Source organism: Gadus chalcogrammus, chromosome 9, assembly GCF_026213295.1.
Source record: "Gadus chalcogrammus isolate NIFS_2021 chromosome 9, NIFS_Gcha_1.0, whole genome shotgun sequence".
NCBI classification, from domain to species: domain Eukaryota; kingdom Metazoa; phylum Chordata; class Actinopteri; order Gadiformes; family Gadidae; genus Gadus; species Gadus chalcogrammus.
In genome coordinates, this window is record NC_079420.1 from 10766828 (window position 1) to 10794722 (window position 27895).

General features: G+C 50.8%; 2 protein-coding genes across 3 annotated transcripts in view; both read right to left on the reverse strand.

The window, feature by feature from the left end:
* The window catches only part of LOC130389483 (copine-8-like), a 47102-nt gene extending 36306 nt beyond the window's left edge, over positions 1-10796 (reverse strand). The window contains exons 1-2 of one of the 2 annotated variants that reach the window (XM_056599290.1): positions 10559-10796; positions 1829-1869 (exon numbers count right to left, since the gene is read on the reverse strand). In XM_056599290.1, the coding sequence (XP_056455265.1) occupies positions 1829-1869; positions 10559-10635 (118 nt within the window). In that variant the 5' untranslated portion in view covers positions 10636-10796. Of the gene's footprint in view, positions 1-1828; positions 1870-10558 lie in introns of those variants that run through there. The other variant, XM_056599287.1, reaches the window with a different exon arrangement.
* Positions 10797-13407: 2611 nt separating this feature from the next.
* Positions 13408-27895, reverse strand: part of kif21a (kinesin family member 21A) — a 53915-nt gene continuing 39427 nt past the window's right edge. The window contains 16 exon segments of the mRNA XM_056598469.1: positions 13408-13499; positions 13685-13884; positions 14302-14472; positions 14723-14746; positions 14748-14841; positions 17746-17910; positions 18546-18720; positions 19185-19321; positions 22515-22649; positions 23350-23549; positions 23773-23827; positions 24294-24351; positions 25547-25567; positions 26502-26667; positions 26933-27034; positions 27397-27600. Of these exon segments, the coding sequence (XP_056454444.1) occupies positions 13409-13499; positions 13685-13884; positions 14302-14472; positions 14723-14746; positions 14748-14841; positions 17746-17910; positions 18546-18720; positions 19185-19321; positions 22515-22649; positions 23350-23549; positions 23773-23827; positions 24294-24351; positions 25547-25567; positions 26502-26667; positions 26933-27034; positions 27397-27600 (1998 nt within the window). The 3' untranslated portion in view covers position 13408.

Consider the following 27895-nt stretch of genomic DNA (forward strand, 5'->3'; position numbering starts at 1 on the left):
TCTCCTGCTCCTCCTCCTCCTCCTCTAGCTCCTCTCCCCTCAGACCCCCTCCTCCCCTCTCCTCCTGTTCCTCGTCCTCTACCTACTCCCCCTCTGCTACTCCTCGTCCTCTACCTACTCCCCCTCTCCTCTCCTCCTGCTCCTCCTCTACCTTCTCCCCTCAGACGCTCTCCTCTCCTGGTCCTCCTCTACCTCCCCTTCTCCTGCTCCTCCTCCTCTAGCTCCTCTCCCCTCAGACCCCCTCCTCCCCTCTCCTGCTCCTCGTCCTCTACCTACTCCCCCTCTCCTGCTCCTCGTCCTCTACCTACTCCCCCTCTCCTGCTCCTCGTCCTCTACCTACTCCCCCTCTCCTGCTCCTCGTCCTCTACCTACTCCCCCTCTCCTGCTCCTCGTCCTCTACCTACTCCCCCTCTCCTGCTCCTCGTCCTCTACCTACTCCCCCTCTCCTGCTCCTCGTCCTCTACCTACTCCCCCTCTCCTGCTCCTCGTCCTCTACCTACTCCCCCTCTCCTGCTCCTCGTCCTCTACCTACTCACCCTCTCCTGCTCCTCGTCCTCTACCTACTCCCCCTCTCCTGCTCCTCGTCCTCTAACTCCTCGTCCTCTACCTCAAGTCCTTTGTATGTTCTGCTCCACTGACCAGGGGATCCATTGATCGCCCCGGGTCACCGTGGAGACGATCGGCTCTTTTTATTTTGCTATTGATGCTCCTTAACATTAAAGCTGCAGTAGGTAGTATTCGAAAGTTGTAAAAAGGAAGACAGGATAAACATAAACGACAGGATAAACATGCTCCTTCCCTCTGTTTCCCGCCAGTGAGAAGCGTTGCATTTCACGCCCCACTGATTGGCAAAAGGGAGGGATTCCCCTGACCAATAAGGGAAGAGTTGCCCCGATTGGTGAAAGATGAGCCGGGAACGGTCTACAGTTGAGAAGGTCTCGGACTCTCATACAGAGGCCGGCGCAGTCGACCAGACCGGATCTCCTCACAGAGCATTTCACTCACTAACAGCCGGCAGATGGCTCGGGTGTTTCTAACTAATTACACTGAAATAAAAGAGCTCCTGAATCTCACCTACAGCCCCTTTAACGCTGCCTCTCTCCAGGAGCCAGAGAGGGACCCTGGACGTTGGTGGACCTCTACTGATTCACCCACAGAGAGCAGCGTGTCTTTCGGCGTACATTGTGTGCATGCAATTATGTTGCATATTGTATAATATGTGCAGCCACGAAGGCTTACACACACACACACACACACACACACACACACACACACACACACACACACACACACACACACACACACACACACACACACACACACACACACACACACACACACACACACACACACACAGTACAACCGCAAACACTATTGCGGTTGTACTGTAAAGCTGTAATTGTTTGTGTTTGTTGGCTGTTGTAAACAGGCTGTATGCGCTCACAATAGCAGTCAAGTACAAACAGCTCTGGAGTACAGAGATAAACCAAGATGGCTGCAGCATTTTCATGTTTGCATGTGTGCGTACATTGGTGTGTGTGTGTGGGGGGGCGTGTGGGTGTGTGTGTGAAGGTGTGTGTGTGTATGCGAATGAGTAAGTGTGCGTTTGCTTGTGTCTGTGCATGCGTGATGCGAGGGTGTGTGTGTGTGTGTGTGTCTGCGCGCTTCGTGAGCGCGCTCGTACGTGTGTGTACATGCATGTGTGTGCGTGTGTGTAATTGTGTCTGTTTAAATGCGTGTGTGTTTGTAATTGCATGTATGTGGGGGTATTGTGGGGGTATTGTGGGGGCATGCGTGCGTGTTCATGCTTGGAGAGCGACTTGCTTACTTGGATCTGACTTGGAGAAGGTGTCTCGGTCCAGCAGGTTTCTGCAACACAACAGAAAGACGTTGACAACAGCTGTCAAATACAGAGACTATTAAAGCTGAACAATCTGTCTTTCCCCTGAGGAGCATTCAGCCGATCTCCTCTTCTGCCTCCCATCTTCTTACTACTCCATCCCATCATTCATGGGGCAACTCGAAGACGACTTCAAAGCTCAGCTTTTAGTCGAGCTCATTCATATTTAAAGCACCTTGGGGAAAGAATCAGCAGGAGGTAGGGGTTAGGAGGAGGAGGAGGAGGAGGAGAGAGAAGAGGAGGAGGAGAAAAAGGAGGAGGTTGCAGCAGCAACAGCGAAGGACGCCATGAAATGTAAATGCCGTTCCCATTGGGTCATCCCCTCCACTGTTGGGAGGTCTTCCACGTGCCGGACGGTGGTGCTGAGGCTGAGCAGATGCTCCGTGCCTGGCTGTTACCACGGCAGCACAGCCACATACAGGATACACAGAGCGGGCTACAGCCACACGATCAGAACAACACGGAATGGGAATGAGGACAGAGAGAGACCAGGAATACCAGAGAGAGACCAGGAATACCAGAGAGAGAACCAGAGAGAGGGACACAGAGAGCGACCAGAAAGAGACAAGGAGACAGATAGAGGCCAAGAGAAAGGGAGACAGAGAGAGACCGTGAAGAGAGAGACAGAGCTAGAGACCGAGAGAGGGAGAAAGAGAGAGACCGGAAAGGGATACAGACTGAGAGAGACCCAGAGACAGGGAGACAGAGAGAGACAGGAAAGAGAGGGACACAGAGAGAAACCGGGAAGAGAAAGAGACAGAAACTAAAAGAGAGAGAGAGACAAAAACTAAAAGAGAGAGGGCTAGAGCGCCAGCAATAGAGACAGTCAATGAAAAGACAGACGGAGAGACACACGCACACGCAGCCAAAGCACCCAGCAGGATGTTCCGGTCGGAGGGAGACCCAGAGCTTTACGTCAGCGGGTGTAGGCCGTGGCGTGCACGGAGGAGCACGCCCTAGTCTGAGCACGCTCGGTTGGCCGCGCGCTCCCAGCAGTCCGGCGGTGTGGGGTGACGTCAGCCCCCCCGCTCCACTGCTACCACTTCTCATCACAACCCGGGGCGCTCCCTCACGTGACTCCAGGAGTCAGGCCAGGAACCCGGGGAACCGGGAGCACGTCGGAAGAACGCCGCTGAGTGCTCCCATCTTATTTTATATCTCCACCCACTCCTCTCCTCTCCTCCTGCTCCTCCTTTACCTACTCCTCTCCTCCTCTTCCTCCTCTACCTACTCTCCTCTCAGACGCTCTGCTCTCCTCCTCTTCCTCCTCTACCTACTCACCTCTTCTGTAGGGCTTGGTCCTTTACAAGCCTTACCAGGTGTAGGGCTTCTTGAGGTACATTAAGGACCAGCAGCTGGTTGCACCAGCAGAACGTAAGGTCCAACTTAGGCTACGTTGAACGTAAATCACCCAAACGTTCGACTTTACACTCTACTAAAAAAATAGCAGTTGCACCAAGCAGATAGTTTCAACGTAACACTAAGTTATAACTTATCTTTTACACCTCCCCTCTAGCTGGTGTAAGTTCCATACTAACGATAAAGAACCGTTAAAAGAAAAAAAGGTAAAAAGATTTCAACACTAACGCAGGGTAAAGATGGCTATTCGTTTTGAGCAATGGGAAGAGGAGTTTCAATGCGATTTGCGCCGGGAACGGATTGTCCGTGACCGTATCGATCCATTTCTTTATTATGATGATGTTGAATTATATGCACGATTTCGGTTTTGCCGGGCGGAATATTATATTTATTTATTTATTATAAAATCCGCCATCAAATAGCTTAACCTCACGCCTATACCGTCCAAGCAAATTTTAGAGAATAAATGACTGAAACTGTTTTGTTTGCCCTCTCATTTGGGTGTTAACGCGTCTTCACTCGGGTAAGGTGGACACTTGCCGGTATTTCCTGTTTACATTGTTATCTGTCAATGATTGGCTTGAAATTATCTAAACGTCATTAAAAGCGACACTAGTACCGTTTACGCACTACCAGTAACGTTACAACTTAAGTTATGGTGGTGCAACCAAAATTTAGAACACCTTTAGTTTGACACTAGCTACGTCGAGCGTAGGGTTACGGCGGACTTTACACCCGAACTTACGATCGGCTTTACGTTCTGCTGGTGCAACCGACTGCAGGTGTAGGGCTTCTTGAGGTACAATAAGGACCAGGTGTAGGGCTTCTTGAGGTACATTAAGGACCAGGTGTAGGGCTTCTTGAGGTACAATAAGGACCAGGTGTAGGGCTTCTTGAGGTACATTAAGGACCAGGTGTAGGGCTTCTTGAGGTACATTAAGGACCAGGTGTAGGGCTTCTTGAGGTACATTAAGGACCAGGTGTAGGGCTTCTTGAGGTACATTAAGGACCAGGTGTAGGGCTTCTTGCTTAAGGGGGCTTGAAGGTAGACTGACTGCGGACATTGGGGTTTGAACCCGGAACCTTTCTGAGAGGAGAGGACTCCCCCGTTCTCCTCCTCATCGGGAGGAGGTACGTCTGTTACGGGAACGACACGAGGAACACACCAACAGGACTCCAGCTGCATGCTAGGACTACCACCTCGTCGGACCCCAGAGCCTCAGACTACATCATCCACACCTACTACTAGGAGATCCTAGGACCACCACCTCGTCAGACCCCAGAGCCTCAGACTACATCATCCACACCTACTACTAGGAGATCCTAGGACCACCACCTCGTCGGACCCCAGAGCCTCAGACTACATCATCCACACCTTCTCCTAGGAGATCCTAGGACCTCCACCTCGTCGGACCCCAGAGCCTCAGACTACATCATCCACACCTTCTCCTATGTGCTCTCTGAAGACAAACGTTGAACATGAGACGGAAAAATAAGATGGAATATTCCGAGCTTCAACACGACATCGGTCTGCGGTGTCGTAACTCTGGACTACTCGCTCAGAATCTCTGGATAGAGATGCAGACGAGTTGTCTTTCAAATGCAGACAAAACAGGTTTGTAATTTTTAAGATCAAAGATTTACAAATGACACGAGTGGGACATCAAACACAGTATTACATCAAACATCAACTCAGGACAAAATCCCCCTAAATACCAAAACACATCAAAGCATCGCTAGATGTGGAATACGTCCTTAGAAAGAGAGCGAGTGAATGACTGCTTGTGTGCAAATGTATTTGTTTATGCATGTGTGTGCGTGCGTGTGCATGCATGCTTGGGTGGAAATGGATGTGTCTGTGCGTGTGCATGTGTGTGTGTTCATGCGAATGCTTTACTAGTTGTAAACTTGTTTTACCCTATACTAGCAGTAAACAGGCTGGGGTATTTCCTATACTAGCTGAGAACCGGGGAGGAGAGAGAGGGAGAGGAAGGAGAAGGGGGAGACCAAATGATGGAAGCCCGATTGATTCGTGAGAAGAGGGGAGAGAGAACCGGGAGAGGGAGAACAGTCAACGACAAGCAGCATCCCTGCTCTGAGTGTATGTGTGTGTGTGTGTGTGTGTGTGTGTGTGTCTCTCTGATTCATGTTTACCTGAGGGCATCCAGCTGCCCCCGCATGGTCGTTCAAGACAGCTCAACTCTTTAAGAAGCCTCCCTCCTCTCCCCTCTCCTCCATCCTACCTCTCCCGCCTCCACTCTCCTCTTCTCCATCTTACCTCTCCTTCCTCCTCTCCCCTCCCCTCTCTCCCCCTTTCTCTCCCATCCCATCCCTTCTCTCTCTCCCTCTCCCCTGTCTCTCCTTCCCCCCTCCCCTCTCCTCCCCCTCCTCCCCTCTCTCTCCGTCCCCGCTCTCCTCCCTTCTCTCCCCCGCCCATCTCCCCTTCCCCCCTCCTCCCCTCTCCTCCCCCCTTCTCGCTTCAATCCCCTCTCTTCTCTCTCCTTTCTCTCTCCCTCCCTCACCTCCCCCTCCCCCATCCCTCCCCCGCCCTCCCCCTGTATGGGCAGACCCAGTGCGCTCTGGGTGGTTTTCCTCCAGAGTTGTTCATCAAACATTCAGGACAACGGCTCCACTTCAACACCGGAATCACATTTGAAATCCTTCACGTTACATCACAGCCACCAAGACACACACGCACTCACACATACAACACACTCACACACACGCATGCACACACACGTGCACACACACAAGAGGCTTAGGTATTTTAACATATGGCATTAGGCTTAGCTAGAACTTCTGAAATGAGAGTTTCTTTTATGTTGGAATGGATAAAAGACCATTCATCTCCCGCAACTGCAAATCCTTCCGAGTCAGAAGGGGACCCTGTAGCACAATGGACCTCTGACCTCTACAACGGCCGTTTATTGAAGAGGCATCGCTGTGATTGGCAAGTTCTCCGGCAATCGATTAGACGCAGACAAAAGCCAGAACCTCTCAGAGTGTGATGCTTGTGGCCACAAGGCAGAGGGCACGAAAAGGGTTTTATTTAGAAGTGAGAGCTGCTAAGTGTTAGCTGTTTTCTGCATTATTCAGCTGCCAGTGTTGTTCATCCATTATTCAGTGACGCTTTTTCTGGGTACTTTTTTTCTTTTACAGCTTTTTCCCGAATTCTCCGAGATGCAGATCAGCCCTGCGTTGCTTAGCGTCAAAAACATTAGAAGGAAAAACTGACATTTGTGTCAAGGCGTGAAAATCTCTCTAAGTGTCACTTTTTGTCCCCGTATTGTGTGTGTGCGAGAACGTAAATACAGTTTTAAATGGCCGCCCCCGCGAGCGACCGCCCAACGCTAGCCTAGCGTCTCCACGCCGCAGCGGGAATACCACACCTTTAATTAGGCCCGACCAGTGCTCCACAAACTCATTAACAGAACCGCTCTCCGTGACCCCCACCGGGCCCCCCTCAACAGGCCGGCGCCCCCCCCCCCCCCCCCCCCCCCAGGCTGTTGCCGTGGTAACACTCAAGAGAGGCGACCTGTGGGTACCTGCAGACTGATTCTGGAAGGATCCTTCTCGTTTGAATTAACTGCTATTAACTGCTATTTGAATCCTTTTTTAAACATACTACGAGGTACAGGTAAACATTACACCTTACTTGATTTTAGTGTCTTTAGCTTTGCCTAAGTAGGATCTCCTTGCTGCAGCGGGTTCATTGTAAGCGGTGAAATAAAGGTGATGAGACATAACTACTGTAGTGCGATTTATCCGTCTCGTCAGGGACAAAATAATAACATCAGAACTAACGTGAATTAGTCAAAATATGCGTAATAATCAGCAACGATAACCGAACCTGTGTAGAAACAGACTTGATCAAGGTCCTTCTCACACTCAAACCAAAGCTTTTACAATAGGAAGTTCTGCCAGACAAATCCTCCACAATAAAAGCCCCGGCCAGACCTGGCCTCAGTGAACGCCACGAATAGCAGGGGTTGACACGGCGATGTGCTCCATCCACAAGTGCACCACCGCCCTCCTCAGCACCATGTCAACGGACAGATCCCACCCCCCTCCAGGAGAGGGGTGTCTCACCCCTCACACATCGACCAGCAGGTCTGTGTTCAATACCCACACAGGACATTGCCCGGCCCCACAAGGAAACCCTTCCTGTCTGCTTTCAAGCTTAAAGGTTACACCTCTCTCTCTCTCTCTCCCTCTCCCACTCCCTCTCCCTCTCTCTCTCTCTCTCTCTCTCAAAGTGTCAAGCTCAAACTGTGTGTGCTTGTTTGTGTGTATACATAGTACATGTTGTGTGTGTGTGTTTATATACACATTAGGGCTGGGTATTGCCAGGTACCTCATAATTTAATTCAATTCGATTCTTTAGGTTTTCATTCGATTCAATATCGAATCGATTCGATATTGATCCAATTGCTTCGATATCGATTCCATAATACGTGCAGATGACAAAAATACCTAAATATTAGGGCTGCTCGATTATGGGAAAAATCATAATCACGATTATTTAGGTCAATATTGAAATCACGATTATTCAAACGATTATCTTTGAGTCTGAAAACGTGTTGTATTTATTCACCATGTCTCTTCCAAAAAAAACGTTGTAACTGAGAACTTTGAAATTACGCCTTAAGAAAATACACAAAATGGTCAAAAAGAAAATGTTCCAATCTAAAATGATATACAGATATGTGTCCAGCTGTTCTGACCTTTCTATAAATCATAAAAAAATAATAAAAAAATATAAAAATAATAATTAACAAAAAATCGGATAACTCGATTATGTTAATTTTCTGATCGTTTGACGCTAAAATCGTAATCGCGATCAAAATTCGATTAATCGCCCAGCCCTACTAAATATTATTTAGAATTAACCATTTTATAATGAATTAACCATGCTTTAACTAGCAAAAAGGGAATACCCCATTGTATAGTATTGTTCCTGAGCTAAACTTGCAGCATAAAAGTAATAATCATAACATGGACAAATGTACACAAATGTATGGCATGTACATTTAGGCATACTCTGAATCGAAAATTCTGAATCGAAATTGAATCGAGAACAAATTAATTGCAGTGCATTCATTGATGAATCAATCTTTTTACCCAGCCCTAATACACATGGTGCGTGTCGAACCCCAGTGAAACGGAAGAGTGTATGTGTGTGTGTGTGTGTGTGTCCGTGCGTGTGCTATCGAGAGCGCGAGAGAAAGAGAGCGAGAAGGAGAGAGAGTAACAGTGAGAAGGAGAGAGAGCGAGAGCGAGAGTGAGAACGAAAGAGAGAGAGAGCGAGAGAGCAAGAGAGAGCAGGGCTGTGGAGCAGCTCAGACGTCCACAGTGTGGTCATCATCAAGTCACTGGGTGTATATTTAGGAAAGGGAATCCCAGCCTTCCCTGTCTGCCTACACACACACACACACACACACGCAGGAACCACAAGCACACACATGCCTATTTTAGCTTCTAACGGTCCAAGCTTCCTCATCAGATTTGATTCTTAAAGAACTACTGTAAGAATTATATTTTTAGATATCTATAATTAGAATTACTGGTGCTGATCTGCCGCGACCACTCAGAGACAAGGACTGCCGCCACACACATATACACACACGCAAACACACACACACACACACACACACACACACACACACACACACACACGCACACTTATACACCACACACCATATCACCGTGTCTTCACACACTGGAAACAGACTTTGAGCCACAAAAGAAGAATTACTGTAAAGTGTAAAGATAATCGATGGAGTTCTCCGATATCTACCCTGCTGGTGACTGGACACAGTGGGGCCGTAGTGGGGGACTGGAACCCACGACCGCTTCAGAGAGTCGCTGAGATGGGGCCAATGGAGGGGGGGGGGGGGCTGAGTGCTACTGGGTTCCATTATGAGGCTGATTATAGCACCGGTCCCGGTTCGATTATCCTTTGTGTTCAATCTTCTTAAGCAGCAGACACTAAGAGCGGCGGAGCGGCGGGTCGGTGGGTCGCTGCCCGGGGAGGAGGGGATCAATCCCTGGCTTCATAAAGGACCAATCAGTGGTTGCTTCAAAAGGAGGCGCTATTAATAGAGGCTGCTCCTGGAGGCTGTTCAGATGCACAGGGTACACATCTAACACAGGGAACAGCTCATCACAGGGAACAGCTCATCACAGGGAACAGCTCATCTAACACAGGGAACAGCTCATCACAGGGAACAGCTCATCACAGGGAACAGCTCATCACAGGGAACAGCTCATCTATCACAGGGAACAGCTCATCACAGGGAACAGCTCATCACAGGGAACAGCTCATCTAACAGAGGGAACAGCTCATCACAGGGAACAGCTCATCACAGGGAACAGCTCATCTAATACAGGGAACAGCTCATCTAACACAGGGAACAGCTCATCACAGGGAACAGCTCATCACAGGGAACAGCTCATCTAACACAGGGAACAGCTCATCTAAGACAGGGAACAGCTCATCTAAGACAGGGAACAGCTCATCACAGGGAACAGCTCATCACAGGGAACAGCTCATCTATCACAAGGAACAGCTCATCTATCACAGGGAACAGCTCATCTATCACAGAAAACAGCTCAACACAGGGAACAGCTCATCACAGGGAACAGCTCATCACAGGGAACAGCTCATCTAACAGAGGGAACGGATCATCCTGACGAAGGGAACAGCTCATCCCACACAGGGAACGGCTCATCTAACAGGGAACAGCTCATCTAACACAGGGAAAATTATGGCCAGCATCTTTAGGAATGTGGCTTTGAAAGGACTGAGGACGTAACAGGGGACTCTCTCCCCAGAGGCCAGGTCACGGGTTCATAAAATATACACACGACGGATCAATTGAGAAAAAAAAACGGTAATCAAGGCAGGCAACGGTTGGACAGAATCCCGATAGGTTTACAAACACAACACAGAGGAACCGTCTCAAAACAACCGTCAGTTAGAGACATGAGGTGGACCGCCGTCGGGTCTGGACCCCTTATCGGAGCAACTCTGCTACGGCCGGGGTTCCATAGACCCCTGGCCCCCCGTCGGGTCGGTTCCTCTACCGGAGCTGTCCTACGGGGGTCCATCAACCACTCTGGACAGCTCAGGCTATACGGAGCGAACTTTGGATTATCCCGTTCCTCCACCGAGCAGTCCATCACCGGAACACACACACACACACACACACACACACACACACACACCCACACACACACACACACACACACACACACACACACACACACACACACACACACACACAAGAGGTCACCCACCTGCACGACACGGTCAGCTCCACTTTGGTGGCCGGGATGGCGGCGGTGAAGGGGTCGAAGTCCCCGATGCACGCCATGTTCACGCAGCTCCTCGTCCTGGAAACGAATCCCTGCGCACGCCCTTCCCGCTTCCCGGGGACACGAGCGGAACGTAAACGATGCAATGGAACGCTTCGAGAGGAGGCGCGAGCCGTGACTGCGCGAGGGGACACGAACGGCAAGACGACGTCGCATCTGCGCGCGGTCAGCCTCGCGCTTTCAAGATGCCGCTCCGCGCGTGTCGTGGATTGGCTGCCTGGTAGCGCGAGTAGAGGGCGGGAAAAGACACGTGGTTCGTGGCGGGGGGGGGGGGGGTGTATGTGTATGTCGTGTGTATGTATGTATGGGTGAATATATGTATTTACTATGTATGTATGTGTGTGTGTTTGTAAGTATGCATGTATGTATCTGTATTGTGCTGGTGTGGTTGCGTGTGCGCGTGCGTGCTTGTGAACTATAATACATTAATCACTGACAGTGACAGGTGATTTCACGCCGGCTCTGGTGCAGCACCTGACCGGGGACGGACGGTGACGGACCACCTGGCCGGCACACCTGGGGTCCTTCTCCGGGAGGCTATGATTACAAACCCCGACGTCAACATGGATCATTCGGAGGCAGAAGTGCATCTTGCGTTTGGAGGAAACATGGTGCCCTACCACATTCAGGAACATTCATTCAGTCCGAATTCACCGTCACCGCCAATAATAATAATAATCACCTTGGATGTAGGTTATTATTATTGATCTGCTTTTTCACCTATTCCTTATCCCACCACCTCATGTGGTCACCTATTACTGTTTATTTTCAAGCTTCAAAAAATGAGAGGTCGTCGACCTGACCTGTCATTTTCTCCGCCTGAGCCCGTTAAAGCTGTGTTCCCGACGGCCTAACACTGCCCACCACTGCCCCCATGTGGCCATTCTGCCACACGTCAATAAAAAAAAAAAAAAAATAAAAAGGTTTTTCGTATTATTGTGTAGAATTTGAGCGATTTCGAGACCGACAATGTGGCCAGCCATATACACAATACATAAATATCATAATTTATAGCAAAACTGATAAGTCACTCCAAAATAACATTTTAGCGTTGTTATTGACAGTATTGTAATGAGGACAAGATATGACCGTGATTGGAGTCCGATAATCACAGATCCGTCCCGATTAAGGAGTCGAGGAGTCGGACTCAAAGACCAACGCAACAGTTTTTGACAGATGACATTTTATTAACCTTGCATCTGACATTAGAATCACTACGAGTCCGCCATCTTCAAACAACTACTAAAACTGGAGAAAGTGGGAGGGGGAGAAACGTCCAGTGTGAGAGAATACAGCGGCTGAACGGAAACACACTCAAGATGGCCGCCCAACCGGCGAATCCGTCTGTAAGACTGTTGAAGTAAGGCTGAAGTCTTCCTTCGGGTCCTCTTTGGGTGTGGGGGGGGGGGGTACGTTACCACACAATCAGGCTGTTTGAATACATTGGTTACAGATAACAGTAGATATGTACCGTCGCACGACCACAACATTCAATGAAAAGACTGTTTTTTGAGAGAGAGAGAGAGAGAGAGAGAGAGAGAGAGACGAGGAGAGAGCGGTATGAGATGAGAGAGAGGAGAGAGAGAGAGGAGGAGAGAGAGTGACGAGAGAGAGAGATGAGAGACGATCGAGAGAGAGGGAGATGAGAGGAGAGAGAGAGGATGAGAGAGAGATGGGAGAGAGAGAGAGGAGAGAGAGAGAGAGAGAGAGAGAGAGAGACATCATTATGTTTACATTGTAGTGCCAGGTCAAAGGCCGCGACCTCTGCCAAGAGGAAACAATTGTTGTGAACATCAAGTAGGGTTGCTATGGCAATAAGCGGACCCTGCCCCCCCCCCCCCCCCCCCCCTGCTGAACCCCAACAGTCAGAACCCCGTGATGAGGAGCGGAGGACACACACGCACACACACACACACACACACACACACACACACACACACACACACACACACACACACACACACACACACACACACACCACACACACACACACACACACACACACACACACACACACACACACACACAGCGTTGATGGGTCAGGTGTACAGTGTATAGGACCGCGGTTAAGACGAGCTTTGTGGGCGGGGCTGCAGCATGGTGGACGGCGAGGCGAAGAGGAGGAGGAGGAGCAGGAAAGGAGGAGGAGGTGGTCATTCTAAGGGGGGTTGATGATCCGTCTCCTTCTCTCGTAAAGCTACTTGATTAGTGATGGGGAGGAGGGAGGAGGGGTGAGGGGGGGGGGGGGGTGTGAGGCTGAAAGCCAGCTCCCAGCCCTGCGCGGCGCCCTCTCATTGGCCGGCTCTTCTCTACATGCTAATACGTGTTTCACAATCAGTGGGTGTGGCCCGCAGGCGCGGTCAGCGAGACGCACGACGGTCAGTCAGAGGGGGGTCAATGTGTTCGGGTGTCAGACATTCGTGGTATCGAGTGGTGTCTACGTGGGAGGGGGGGGGGTGGGAGAACACACGGGGGCCGTTTCATTCGCGGCGTAACCTATCAGAGCAGAGCAGGGCGGAGCCATCTGCGTTAAGACTAAGGGGGCGTGGTCAAGGTCACGCTGAGACGAGTCGCGAGTCGCCAACGTCCTTTATTTTTCACATTTCCTGTGGGCTTGGTTACCATGGCTACAGGTTAGGGGTGTGGGGGTGTGGGGGGGGGGTGATTCAAAGTGCAGAGCGCTGGCATCCCAGGCCACTGTTCAGGGGTTCCCCTCGGCAGGGGGGAGGGGTCAACAGGGTGCAGGGGGAGGGGGGGGTGGGGAGGGGGGGGTCAGTTGCTGGCCACTTCCTCGGCCGTGTCGGCCGCGTCCGCGGTGCTGTCCAGACCACCCCTGGCTCGCCAGATCTTCACCGTGCGGTCGCTGGAAAACACACACAACACGAGTTAGAAAACACATCAGCTGGAGGGGGACTCTGCGTGTGTGTGTGTGTGTGTGTGTGTGTGTGTGTGTGTGTGTGTGTGTGTGTGTGTGTGTGTGTGTGTGTGTGTGTGTGTGTGTGTGTGTGTGTGTGTGTGTGTGTGTGTGTGTGTGTGTGTGTGTCTCACTCGGAGGCGGTGAACAGGTGGCTGCTGTTGGTGGAGATGCCGTTGATGGGGCTCTCGTGGCCCCTCAGCTCCCCCAGGGGCCCGAGTGTGTCCGTGTGCCACAGCTTCAGCACCCCTCCCCTGCAGCCGCTCAGCAGGGCGGCCGTGCCTGGCACCAGGCCCAGGGCGCACACCCAGTCCCGGTGGGCGTTGGGCACCTGCTGTGAGGGTCACAGGGTACAGAGTGAGGGCAGGTCACATGGTACAGGAGAACACTACCCCCCCCCCCCCCCTCAGAGGGAGACCCATACTACCCCCCCCCCCCCCCCCCCCCAAGAGGGGGACTCATACTACCCCCCCCCCCCCTCAGAGGGAGACTCATACTACCCCCCCCCCCCTCAGAGGGAGACCCAACTACCCCCCCCCCCCCCTCAGAGGGAGACCCATACTACCCCCCCCCCCCCCCAGAGGGAGACTCATACTACCCCCCCCCCCCCTCTGAGGGGGAGACCCCGTACTACCCCCCCCCCCTCTCAGAGGGAGACCCTTACTACCCCCCCCCCCCCCTCAGAGGGAGACCCCGTACTACCCCCCCTCCCCTCAGAGGGAGACCACGTACTACCCCCCCCCCCCAGTACCTGCAGCAGGTCTTTGCGGTCCAGGTCCCACTTCTTGATGCCGTTGTCCCGGGAGCCGCTGAACAGCAGATCTCCCTGGACCACCAGGGACTCTATGCCGTCGTAGTGGGGGGGCTCGAAGTTGTGGGTGGGGGCGATGCTGCCCAGAGACCCCTCTGTCACATCAAACAGCTACACACACAGAGAGAGACACAAACACACACAGATAGAGACACACACACACACAGATAGACACAGATCGAGACACAGAGACACACACAGATCGAGACACACACACAGTTATTTGGCAGCAAAAGAAAGCCACAAACACAATAATCAGAAATAAATTCGATTTCCAGGGTGAAGGTTAGTCCCTCAGCCAGCAGGTGGCGGTGCGTTTCAGACCCCACCCTGACCCCGTGACCCCTGAAGGAGGCCGTACCCTGATGTAGTGGTCCTTGGAGCCCTGTGATGACCAGGTCCTGGTGGTTCACCGTCTGGTCCACCGTCAGACACATCACCGGACCCAGGTGGCCTGTCAGCTTCCCCGTCGACGCAAACCTGAACCAGGCGGGACCCCAACAACCAGTCAGTAACACAACCAGTCAGTACCACAACCAGCCAGTACCACATCCAGTCAGTACCCAGGGCTCAACAATAAGGATTGCCCGACGTCCCAGGGCAAATAAAACGCCACGTCGGGCAAGTAACTATGACAACCCGCTTGCCTGTTCGGGCAAGTGGAGGACCCGAAGCAAAAAATAATAATAATTGGAACATTATTTTTTTACGATCATCTATGAAGTTATTATGTTGCCCCCTCTCCTTGCCCTCGTCGGATAATGCTTGTAATGCTTGGTGTACTATTTGATTTGATTTGAATGTGGCTTCGGCCAATCAAAATCAAGATCGCGAGACTCCTGGCAGGTAGCGGGCACGCCGCAGTCAGCTGATGAAGAACTAGGAGATGGCTGCGTACGAGCTCAAGCGTAAGCGAACGTTTCAAGCATCCTGGAAGAAGGAGTTCCCCTGGGTTATACTCAAGGATGTGGAGGAATCACCAACTATGTTCTGCGAGGTTTGCCTTAAAGGGACTCTCACCTTTGTTGCATTTTTACACTTTTTTTGGATAAGGTTAAATTGGTATTAATAAGGTAATAACACTCTAATATGCAAGACAGACCCACCAGGAGTAAAAACAAACAATTATTTCACTCAAAATATTTAGTGAAAACTTCAACCAATAAAATTCTTCGGACCGAAGGACCTTATTGGCCGACAGACCTGTCTGTTTGCTGCATGGATATATAAGGTTTTCCGTCTGCTTCTTGTGGCGCATTCGGGCCCGCGTCATCAAGGCGCGTCCTCAACTAGAGGGTTTGTTTTGATTCCACGACAGACAGTAGCGAGTAGCGACTGTAGCGACCGTAGCGACTGACGATGGCAGACCAAAGTGGTCCACGGCGTACTGAAACTGCACCATTCAGTCCGATTAGGGGACTCATCTCGGACTCAGACTCACAGAGTTACCCTCCTCTGGAGCCTCAGGAAGACCTCCAGACTGTTGGCCACCAACTGCACCATTCAGTCCGATTAGGGGACTCATCTCGGACTCGGACTCACAGAGTTACCCTCCTCTGGAGCCTCAGGAAGACCTCCAGACTGTTGGCCACCAACTGCACCATTCAGTCCGACAAGGGGACCCGATTCGGCCTCAGAAGCCAAGTGGGCCCGCTCCCCTGGATGATTCTCAGGACCTCCAGACCGTTGGCAACCAACCGCACCACTCAGTCCGATTGGGGGACCCGTTTCGGACTCAGACGCGACGTTGTCCCGCTACTCTGGAGCTCCAGGAAGACCTCCAGACCGTTGGCACCCAACCGCAACCACTCAGTCCGATTACGGGACCCATTTCGGACTCAGACGCGACGTTGTCCCGGTACTCTGGAGCTCAGGAAGACCTCCAGACCGTTGGCAACCAACCGCCACACTCAGTCCGATTACGGGACCCATTTCGGACTCAGACGCGACGTTGTCCCGCTACTCTGGAGCTCCAGGAAGACCTCCAGACCGTTGGCACCCAACCGCACCACTCAGTCCGATTACGGGACCCATTTCGGACTCAGACGCGACGTTGTCCCGGTACTCTGGAGCTCCAGGAAGACCTCCAGACCGTTGGCAACCAACCGCCACACTCAGTCCGATTACGGGACCCATTTCGGACTCAGATGCGACGTTGTCCCGGTACTCTGGAGCTCCAGGAAGACCTCCAGACCGTTGGCAACCAACCGTCACACTCAGTCCGATTACGGGACCCATTTCAGACTCAGACGCGACGTTGTCCCGCTACTCTGTTTGTAATGCTCATACACCTTTCTTATACTCAGTGGGACCACTGTCCTTCAACATGGGGCCTCAAAACGGTATCACACGAAGCCCATAAAATTACAGTGAGCCACCTGCTAAATTTCTTGTTGACTAGACCCCTGGTAGATATTATGACCCCTGGGAGTCTAAACACAACCGATGGGAGTCTAAACACAACCCATGGGAGTCTAGAACTTTTGTACTCTAATAATAACGCTTAGTTTTGTGTCCCTTTAAGTTCCCGTCAACGGCGGATAAAAGCGGTTGGTTTTTTAAAGGAACGTTAAAAAACCATCTTTCAAAAAAGCAGATGCTCGAGTGTCACGATAAGAGCAAGCAGCATCTAAGCGGGCTGCTGATAACCCGTCCTCCGGTGCCTTGCCGGTTCTTTTTACTAAACAGAACGCGGAGGCAAATGAGGTTATCACAAAGCTGATAATATAAAGACAAAATATAACAATTTACCTGAATCTTTGTCGTTATTTGATAACCACTAATAAAAAATATATATTTGGGGCCAGTAAAAATGTACTTTGAGCAAGTAGAATTCAGACCCACAGGCCCGACCGGGCAAGAGGAAAAGAACCTTAGCGTTGAGCCCTGCAGCACCACAACCAGTCAGGACCAGTACCAGTCAGGACCAGAACCAGTCAGAACTAGAACCACTCACTAACAGAACCAGTCAGTAACACCGTCAGTACAACAACCAGTCAGTACAGGAACCAGTCAGTTCCAGCACCCTCTTTCTTTCTATCCTTTATCCTTTCTTTCCTTTATACTTTCTCTCTTTCTTTCTATCCTTTATTCTTTCTATCGTTTATACTTTCTCTCTTTCTTTCTATCCTTTATTCTTTCTATCCTTTATACTTTCTCTCTTTCTTTCTATCCTTTATTCTCTCTTTCTTTCTATCCTTTATACTTTCTCTTTCTTTCTATCCTTTATTCTTTCTATCCTTTATACCTTCTCTCTTTCTTTCTTTCTATCCTTTATTCTTTCTATCCTTTATACTTTCTCTCTTTCTTTCTATCCTTTATCCTTTCTATCCTTTATACTTTCTCTCTTTCTTTCTATCCTTTATTCCCCCCCCCCCCGGTCACCTGCGGAGGTCCCAGGCGCGGACGCTGTTGCCGGCGGCGGCGTAGAGCACGGTGCCGCTGGCGTTCAGCGCCATCTGGTTGATCTGGTTCTCACCGGCCGGGATGGTGACGGTGCGGCTGGTGTTGGCCGAGCAGACCTCACCCACGTTCACCAGCCCCGAGGACCTGGGGGGACAGGGGGGACGGGGACACGGGGAGGAGCATGGAGAGGGCTTTAAACACTGACCTTAATCTTATATTAATATCTGGTGAATTTGTTCAATATTTGATGAGTCTAACTGCTATTAATCACTCTGAATGCTCCCAGTAGCTCTAACGTCTACCACTAGCTCCAAACCCTAGCACTAGCTCCAACCTCTACTACTAGCTCTAACCGCTACCACTTGCTCTAACCGCTACAACTAGCACTAACCTCTACCACTAGCTCTAACTGCTACCACAAGCTCTAACCGCTAACATTAGCTATAACCTCTACCACTAGCTCTAAGCTCTACTACTAGCTCCAACGGCTACCACTAGCTCTAACTAAAAACTGTTGCCATCACGTTTTAACAAAACCACTCTCCAAGAGCGCTCAATTTATCCTTAATGGACTCAGAAGATTCCTTTGTTGTGTTGCCGTGTCAACATCTGACACAGCTTTAACAACTCCATGATCACAGAGTAGAACGCCGTCTCGCTGTCGCCATGGAGACTACCCCCTCCCACCCCCTACACACATACACACACACAAACAAAACACTCTAATCCCACGTCCGCTTTGATGCCTTTGATGGGTTAGCGGCGGCGGCGGGACTCACGTGAGCGTGCGGATGCACTTGGCCGAGTCGCGGATGTCCCACACCTTGATGTAGGAGGTGGAGACGGTGAACACCAGGCTGGAGCTGTAGCGCACCGACACCACGTTGTTGGGGTGGCCCCCCAGGGCCATGATCTCCTGGCCCGTCACCAGGTTCCACACCTTGCAGGTCCGGTCTGGGGAGGGGGGAGAGGAGAGAGGAGAGAGGGGGGTCATGGAGGTGTGGGGGGAATGTAGGGGCGAGACTGGAGCTAACAGGATGGAGCTACTGTACATGGTCAAGAGGGAGGGAGGGAGGAAGAGAAAGAAGACAGGAAAGAGGAAAGAAAGTATAAAGGATAGAAAGAGAGAAGGAGCGAGAAAGGATAGAAAGAAAGAGAAAGAAAGAAAAAATGATAGAAATAAGAATGAAGGACACGCAGAAAAAAAGAAAGAATAAAGGATAGAATGAAAGAAAGAATAAAGGATACAAAGGAAGAAAGAAAGAATGAAGGATATAAAGAAAGTAAGAAAGAATAAAGGATACAAAGAAATAGGGAAAGAATAAAGGATACAAAGAAACAAAGAAACAAAGAAAGGCTGAAGGGGAAAGGTCCTTAGGATTGGCCTGAACGTCCTGAGTGGATGTGGCGCCCCCTACCCTTGGAGCCGGTGAACAGCAGGTCGTCGGTGCTGTCCACACAGAGCACCGCCTTGCTGTGGCCCTCAGCCACGTGGACGCACTGCAGAGCCGCCAGACGGCTGCTCTTAGAGCCCTGCACAGGGCTGATGATACCCCTACGGAGGACAGAAAGGCACACAGACAGGGAGACAGAGAGAGGGAGACAGAGAGAAAGGGAGACAGACAGAGGGAGACAGAGAGACAGGGAGAAAGAGGGGAGACAGAGAGAGGGAGACAGATGTAGGGAGAAAGAGAGACAGGGAAACAGAGAGAGGGAGATAGAGAGACAGGGAGACAGAGAGACAGAGACAGAGCGACAGGGAGACAGACAGACAGGTAGATAGAGGGATAGACAGAAAGAAAGGTAGAGAGACAGGTAAAGAGAGACACAGAGGCAGATAAAGACACAGACAGAGGGATAGACAGTCAGACAGACATGTAGAGAGACAGACACACAGGCAGATACACAGACAGAGGGATAGACAGTCAGACGAGGAGGGAGACAGAAAGGCAGAGAGACAGACACACAGGCAGAAAGACACACCAGTGAATATACACACTTCACAACTTAAGAGCGTCACAAGCTAATCGATGAGCGGATCTACAAATGTCAGTACTCAACACACAGCACACCACAGCACCACACGGCCAGAGGGAGGGAGGAGGAGGCTGAAAAGGAAGTGGATGGAAGCGAAGGCGTGCGAGAAGCAGGAGAAACCAAGGTGAAGCACCACCCACAGGGCCACACAGAGACATGCAGAGCGGAGAGGGAGACCCATACTGTGTCGGGCGGGCAGAACCCCGACCCACCTCCATCGTCCTCAGGACCAGCGCACGCTCACAGCGGAGAGCGTTGAGATAGCGTTAAGACGTGGTGAGGGTGAAAACAAGGAGTGGATCCCGGTCTCGGATCAGGACCACAGGGTTGAAACAGTGGTCACACCACCATGAACAGCACCGCTTGTCTCCGTGGGTTACGAGTGACAACACTTGAGTCATATATTCAGAGAGTTGAATGACACCCTTGAGGGAGGACAGTCCGCAGTCAGTGTGTGATGAATCCGTTCCCCGGGGCCTGAACTCACACCTGGTGCATTGTGGGTAGGATTGAGGAACCAAACCGATTCCTACTTGTGGCGACGGGCGGGGGAGGGGGGAGCGGGGGAGGGGGGGGCCGTTGGACGAGGGGTGGAGACGTCTGTCCGCGCTGAAGGACAGAGAGTCAAACTGTTCCTCAGTCCGAGTGGAGCGTCCTAGCGTCTGTCGTTGTTGCCTGCTGTTGCTGCCTGCCTGGACCCTTCCATGGTTAAAGCCTTGTAATGTAATCACATGGAGTGATACCATCTCCAGCTTATTTAACATATGCAACACATAGAGGTAGTGTGTGTGTGTGTGTGTGTGTGTGTGTGTGTGTGTGTGTGTGTGTGTGTGTGTGTGTGTGTGTGTGTGTGTGTGTGTGTGTGTGTGTGTGTGTGTGTGTGTATCCCCTCAGCCCAGCTAGCTCCTTAACATGATAACATTAGATGCTACTGTTCTCCATAGCTAGCTCCTTAACATGCTAACCTGAAATGCTACTGTTCTCTATAGCTAGCTCCTTAACATGCTAACCTGAGATGCTACTGTTCTCTATAGCTAGCTCCTTAACATGCTAACCTGAGATGCGACTGTTCTCTATAGCTAGCTCCTTAACATGCTAACCTGAGATGCTACTGTTCTCTATAGCTAGCTCCTTAACGTGCTAACCTCAAGCGTATCTGTGCTGCTTACTTCTCCTCTGGCATGCATCCCAGCTGCCCTGTCAGACGGCTAAACACGTTGTCGTGGTAACAGGAGTGGGCGGCGGCCGAAGAGGAGTCAGAGGATGGGGAGGAGAAGGATGAGGAGGATGAGGAGGGGTTTTTAGAGCAGGTCCTGCAGGGGGAGCTGTGGAGGCAGTGCAGGCAGCGGTCTGTTGAAATATCCCACCACTACTACCCTGGTTTACCCCTGCCTGCCCCTGGGACCGGATCAGATCAGACCAGACTAGACTCGACCAGACCTGACCAGACCTGACCAGAACTATCCGGTTCCGCAGGACAAAGGCGCAAGTCGGTTGGTCCACGTTCAGACACGGAACCTCTCAAACATGAAATATTCTAATTATATATATTTTTTTTATTGTATTATTATTTTCTGTTGATTTATTTTATTAATCAAATTCAGAACATCAGAGTCACATTCCTTACATGTGTGAAAAATGCTTGGCAGAAAAAAATAAAGCTGATTCTCTGCCACTAGAAACTTCTTTCACTCAGCCAGAAGTGACAAAGGAAAGAAGGATTTATTCAGACCTCCAGCTGTCGAGGGGAAGCGGAGCTCGAGAATCAAGTTGAACACTGAATATAAATGAAAGAAGACAGCTAACGTTATGCTAATGTTTCCACTATAACACCCTGGGCCTCGCGGAAGAGCAGCAATTAAGAATTCAGTGCAGAACTTGACAGGTAAGTGTTAAGTGTGGAATAACCAGGCGTAGGCGTTCCCCTTAGTCCAAACACCATGCTACTCAGGAGGAGCGGGTAAGCCAGAGGAAGAGGTTTAGAGCAGTGGTTCTCAAATGGGGGTACTCGTACCCCTTGGGGTACTTCGGAATACTGGAGGGGGTACTCAGATAATAAAAAATAAATTAAAAACCTGTGTTTGAAATGTAAATCTGGAAAAAATTGAGGAAGGAGAATCAGTGAAAAAGAAAGCGCATCCAGAAACACCAAAATGTTGTCAGTTTCAGGAGGAATATATTTGAATGGGATTCACCTCTACATGCTCTGACCCTCCCCTGGCGTTGGGCTTCTGTTGCGATGAGAAATTTGCCAACAGTTACATGAAGAACAGGCCCATGTTTCTCACTAAATTGTGAGTATTTGCACCCTTTTAGTCTAGTGTTTAGCTCAAAAAATATCTTATCTTAGTACACTAGTAGAAAACAAAGAGGTGAAACCCATTCAAATATAATCCTGCTGAAACTGACGACATTTTTCTGGATGCGTTTTCTCTTTCACGGATTCTCCTTGTTGGCATATTTATATTTCAACCACTTGTCCAAAAAAATAAAAGTTAGGTTATTGTTTTGGAGTACTTGGAGTACTTAATTTGAGAGGCACTGTATTCGAACATTAGTAGTAGAGGTGGTAGAGGTAGTAATAGTAGTAGAGGTAGTAATAGTAGTAGTAGTAGCAGTAGTAGTAGTAGGAGAGTTGGGGAGCCCGGGAGCCCCAATCTGGGGCGTCTTGGCCCTGAGAAAGCGTACAGCGAGGAGGAGGAGGGGCTTACTGTTTGATCTCCTTGACCTTTGCCCTGTCGGACGCGGCCTGTGCCTTGTCATAGGTCTTCCTGCGAGAAAGCGGGGACGGCTCGGGGGCCCGCCTCTCGGCCCCTGACGGAGCCCGGGACCCTGAGCTGACCGCTCTGCGGGTCAAAGGTCACCCACACACACCAGACACCAACAAAACGACAACAAAAACAGCAAAACAAAAATAAACAACAGAAAATAATACTACACACACACACACACACGATAAAAACGACAACCAAACTGAGGACACCACAACAAGCCACGACAAATATGATGAATGGTGATGGTGGGATGCGAACACACTCCAAAACGGGGACCTACCGTCAGCGCGTGCCATTAACAGGGCTCCTTCTGCTCCGAGCTCATGAGTTACTTAACGCGGTCGATGTGTAGCGTTAGTGCTAAGCTACTAGCTCAGGCCACAGCAACACGGGCAGAGAGCTGCATTCGCTTTTCAGCTAAATGATGTACCGTTAGCTCATTTAAAAGCCATAAGGGGTAGTTCGTTAGTAAACTTGGCAGGTAGCATGTCGTAAAAATGCAATCGTAATTGTTGGTCATGTGTGTTATTGTCTGGAAAAATTAGAATAATGTGGGGGAGATACAAATCAGTACAACGGATTGTTTGCGTGTTCGTGCCGTCATCGCATTCGCTGCATCGAGAGACGTTAGCTTATCATTAACCTAGCATTAGTGAATCAACGGGACAGGAGAAAGGGCGGCAAAAATCAACATGCAGGAAGCGGGACGGGACATATATGGGCGTTAGCAAGCTGCGGGGGTGGGGGGGGGGGGGGGGGGGGCGGGACTTACATGCTGCCCATTTTAGAGGAGAAGCCAGGAGAAAGAGCAGTGTAGTCCCTGACAGAGGAGCCCGACAAGTCCAGCTCCCCGCCCCCTTCCGGCGTTTCGGCCAATGGCAGCATGGGGCTGGAGAAGTCGGTGGGCGTGTCGGGGGCGGAGTCACTGTTGGGGTACAGCAGCTCCATCTGAGTGGTGGTCCGCCTGCGAGCCTGTAGGGGGGAGGAGACAGAGGTTGGGCAACGAATGGATTCAGGGAAACAGTAACCAGCTGCTCACTGGCCAGCTCCTATCCCCCTAGACAAGACTGTTTTGTTTGTTTGCTTGACAATTATGGCACCCATTGCACCGCCAACTTCCCTGGAAGGAGGGGACCCCCCCACTCCCTAGAAGGAATGGGGGGGACCTAACCTACCTTAACGGTACCAGACCTACCTTACTCCTGGTTCTGGTGTCCCCACACAGCTTCATGAGGTCCGAAGCCAAGGTGCTGCAGCAAAACAGAGTTGTTTGTTTGTTGAGTCAAGTTTCTCATCGGTACCACGCCCGCATTCACATACTAGACGTCTGGAGTATGGATATACAGGTTACTGTTACGTTATTGGAACTACCCCCTCACACCCCTCTTACGCACTTCATTGTATGTTTTACATCCTGGCACTTCATGCACACACTTGTGGATTGATGTAGATCCTGGCACTTAAAAATAGTACTTAGCATTGTGTAGCATCTTACCCTAGCTATCTTTGTTGTGTACGGGGAATGGGTTAACCTAAGTATTGTTAGGGGTTGCCACTTGTTATATTGTTGTTTCTCTTTCTACTGACAAAAAATACTTATTGTAAGTCCCTTTGGATAAAAGCGTCTGCTGAATGCCCTGAATGTCAATGTAAAGGTACATGCGTCTCCTTTGTATCCTGTGGCGGTCTGACGGACCGGTCTCGGTCCTAACTCACCTCCCTTCGGCCGAGGGACTCTGGGCAGACTCGTCGCTGCTGCTGTCGTCTGCGTTCTCTGTCCGAGAGGAACAACACACAAGTCAAGAGTGAGTCTCCTGAGAATTCGAGCTCTTTAGCAGAGTCACAATTGCACTAGCAAGCTCTTGCGGCATTTGGCATAAATGCACAACTGTAATTTTTGTAGAATCTATTTTGATTTTTGCTCTTGATCTAAAATGGCCGCTGTGAAGATGAGCTAGGCCAGCAGGCGAGAACCATGATGATCAGGAGACCCGGTCTGACTAGAGACCCGGTCTGGCTAGAGACCCGGTCTGGCTTGAGACCCGGTCTCGCTAGGGACCCGGTCTCGCTAGGGACCCGGTCTAACTAGGGACTCGGTTTAGCTAGTGACCCAGTCCAGCTAGTGACCCGGTCTGAATAGAGACCCGGTCTAGCTAGGAACCCGGTCTAACTAGGAACACGGTCTGAATGGAGACCTGGCCTAGCTAGTGACCAGGTCTAGCTAGCAACTCGGTCTAACTAGGAACCCGGTCTAGCTAGGGACCTGGTCTGACTAGAGACCCAGTATGGCTAGGGACCCAATCTTGCTAGAGACCCGATTAGGGACCCGATCTAGCTAGGGACTCAGTCTGGCCAGGGACCTGGTCTGAATAGAGACCTGGTCTAGTGAGGGACCTGAGGACCAAAGCCTAGGGCTGCTGTTGTCCTCCAAGGCAGCTTGGAGAAGAGGTCACAAAGGTCACAGAGGTCACAGATATTATGGAGGACGAGAGAGACAAAGAAGAAAAAGAAGAAAGGAGGCAAAAGAAAACCGAGAGAATTAAATAATGATATAGTTATTAGTCCCGAGTCTACTGGAAGGAAGAAGTGGGGGGGGAGTCAGTGGGGGGTGACCTTGACCTTCAGGGGGACAATCAGAGGGAGGGAAGGAGGCGAGGAGGGGGTGAGAAAACTTCAACGTGGTCACTTCCTGTCGGAGCGTCTGCCCTCAGTCACAGTGCTGAAGAGAGGACCTGAAAGTCCTTCAGCTGTGGGGGGGGGGGGGCAGAGACTGTGTGTGTGGGGGGGGGGGGGGGGGGTATGGGGCAGGGGGGGTGGTGTGAGGGGGTACAGCAGACAGATGGAGAGAAGCCTTGATGCACCGCATGCGCCTGCTTGTGTTAACAGGGTATCGTTAGGGGTGGAGGGGCGTGTGGGGGGGCTTCCATGCGTTCGTGACACAGAGAAAAACAACTGATGATGGCACTTACCCGGCGGTATGCTACCTAGCTCTGCGAAACACAAAGAAACCAAAAGAAAAACAAGGCAACGAGGGGGGGGGGGGGGGGTGGGGGGAAGAGAAGGGACACACAAAATCAAAACACAAGTCCCCCAAAATGTCTACAAAATAAAAGCATCTACCTGGACCAGGCGTCCTACGGAACAGAGGCTGGGAGAACTTTACCACTAATCGACTCAGTTCTACCTCACCTCTAGTTCTTCTAGAGGGGCTGAGCTCACAGAAACAGGTTGTTTCTGTTCGTTCTAGTGGGGCTGAGTCAACCAAACCAGGTTGATTCTCGTTAGGGTGTATTCAGGGATGTTCAGTCCAGCTTCTGTTCAGTAGAGCGTCACAATAGGCAGGAAACAACTCAAACACATGCATGGGAGCCGACACCAGACCCAGGTTCTGAAAGGTTACATTTTTATTAAATTCTCAGAAACGTGGGCCCGGTCAGGACCACGTCGCTGGTTAAACTTCTAGTCCAGAACCCTTTCAGACCCTGGGTGTGGTGGAGGTCAGGGATTGGTTTAGACTTCTAAGACAAGACACACAACACAACACACAACACAAACAACACACACAACTCAACACTCACAACACAATACACACAAAACGGTGTACTTTTTTCAGGAGTGGGGTTCAGGAGGATTGATGACGATAACAAAGATTTTATCTTTAAAGAGTACTTTTCAAGGCAGGCAATGCTCCTGACCTATAGAGTGTGTGTGTGTGTGTGTGTGTGTTCGTGCGTGTGTGCGTATTAGTGTGTGTGTTTGCATGCGATTGTGTGTTCATGTGTGCGTGTTTGCTGGTGCGTTTGTGTGCGTGTTTGCGTCTGTGTCTGTGTGTCTCTGTGTGTGTGTGTGTTTGTGTGTGCGTGTTTGCGTGCGTGTTTTCGTGCGTGTTCGTGTCTGTGTGTGTGTTCGTGTGCCTCCTCTCACCCTGCAGGGCGTTCCCCAGCAGCGCGTCCAGCTCAGGGTTGACCTCGGCCTTCTCCTTCAGCATGTGGAACAGCAGCTGGTTCTGGGTGGCGCTGGTGATCTCCGTCTGCTTCAGACGCCCCTCCATCACCTTCACCTGGGACTCCTTCTGGGCCGCCTGCAGACCCTGAGGACACACACACACACACACACACACACACACACACACACACACACACACACACACACACACACACACACACACACACACACACACACACACACACACACACACACACACACACGTTAGGGACTGCAGCCCCTCAGCTCCAAGAACGTCAACACCAAACCAATATTAATAGTGAGATATACTTATAGTGAGAGAGACCAATAGTGAGACGTACTTTACTAAAAGTGAGATACGCGAGTGAGACTGATCGGCATGGTGGTACCTTGTTGATGACCATGGACATGAAGTGATCCAGTAGGAAGCGGGATTCTGTCAGCGTGCACGAGCCAATCACGGCCGAGACGTCCGCCGTGTCTCCCTCCTCCTGGAGACCAGAGACACACGTAACGGATTAAGAAGTTTATAGTTTGTAGTTGTAGTTTAGTTTAACGTTGTGACCCAAGCAGGAGGAAATTTAATTTTTTAAAAGTGATCGAAGAACTGATTGCTTATGAGCCTTGGCAGAGATTACACCATCTAACAGCCCATTGAGGGAATGGAACTCCCCACCCATGTTAGCCGCCTCCATCTGCATGATGTACTCGATGTTTGTCATATATCCTCTATCTATGTAATATTAATTATATTACCCAGAACTCCCTCCTCCCGTCCTCCTGACCATAGCCTCCATCACATACACGATCCGTCTTTAATTAACTACATTACCCAGAACCCCCTGCTCCTGACCTTAGCCTCCTCCATCTGCATGATGTTGGCCTGGCAGTCGGCGATGCTGTCGTTGATGTAGTCGATGTTCGCCCCCAGGGCGTCGACCTCCTCGTTCAGTGGCGCCGCCGCCGTTGCCGCCCGCTCCACCTCCGGACCCTCCCTCGACAGACGCTCCCGCTTCCGGATCACCTTCTCCTTGCGCTTGGTCAGCTCCTCCCGTTGCTACGGAGACCAGAGGGGCGGAGACAGGGGGTGAGGACCGGACGGGTCTGAGTGGCGGCCAGGTCCGGTCTCGTATCGACCGGTCGGACGGTGATGGAAGATGAGTTTAAGAGATTAGCGGTGGAGCTAGTGCGGCAGAGCGCTGCAGTGACAGCAGAGTGTATCGACCTCGGGGATACTACTCTTGCTGCGTACACACGCTGAATCAAGGTTACATACAATGTAGGTCGCACTTAATGTACACACCTATTGTATGTTGTACGTACTGGCACTTAATGTACGCACTTATTGTATG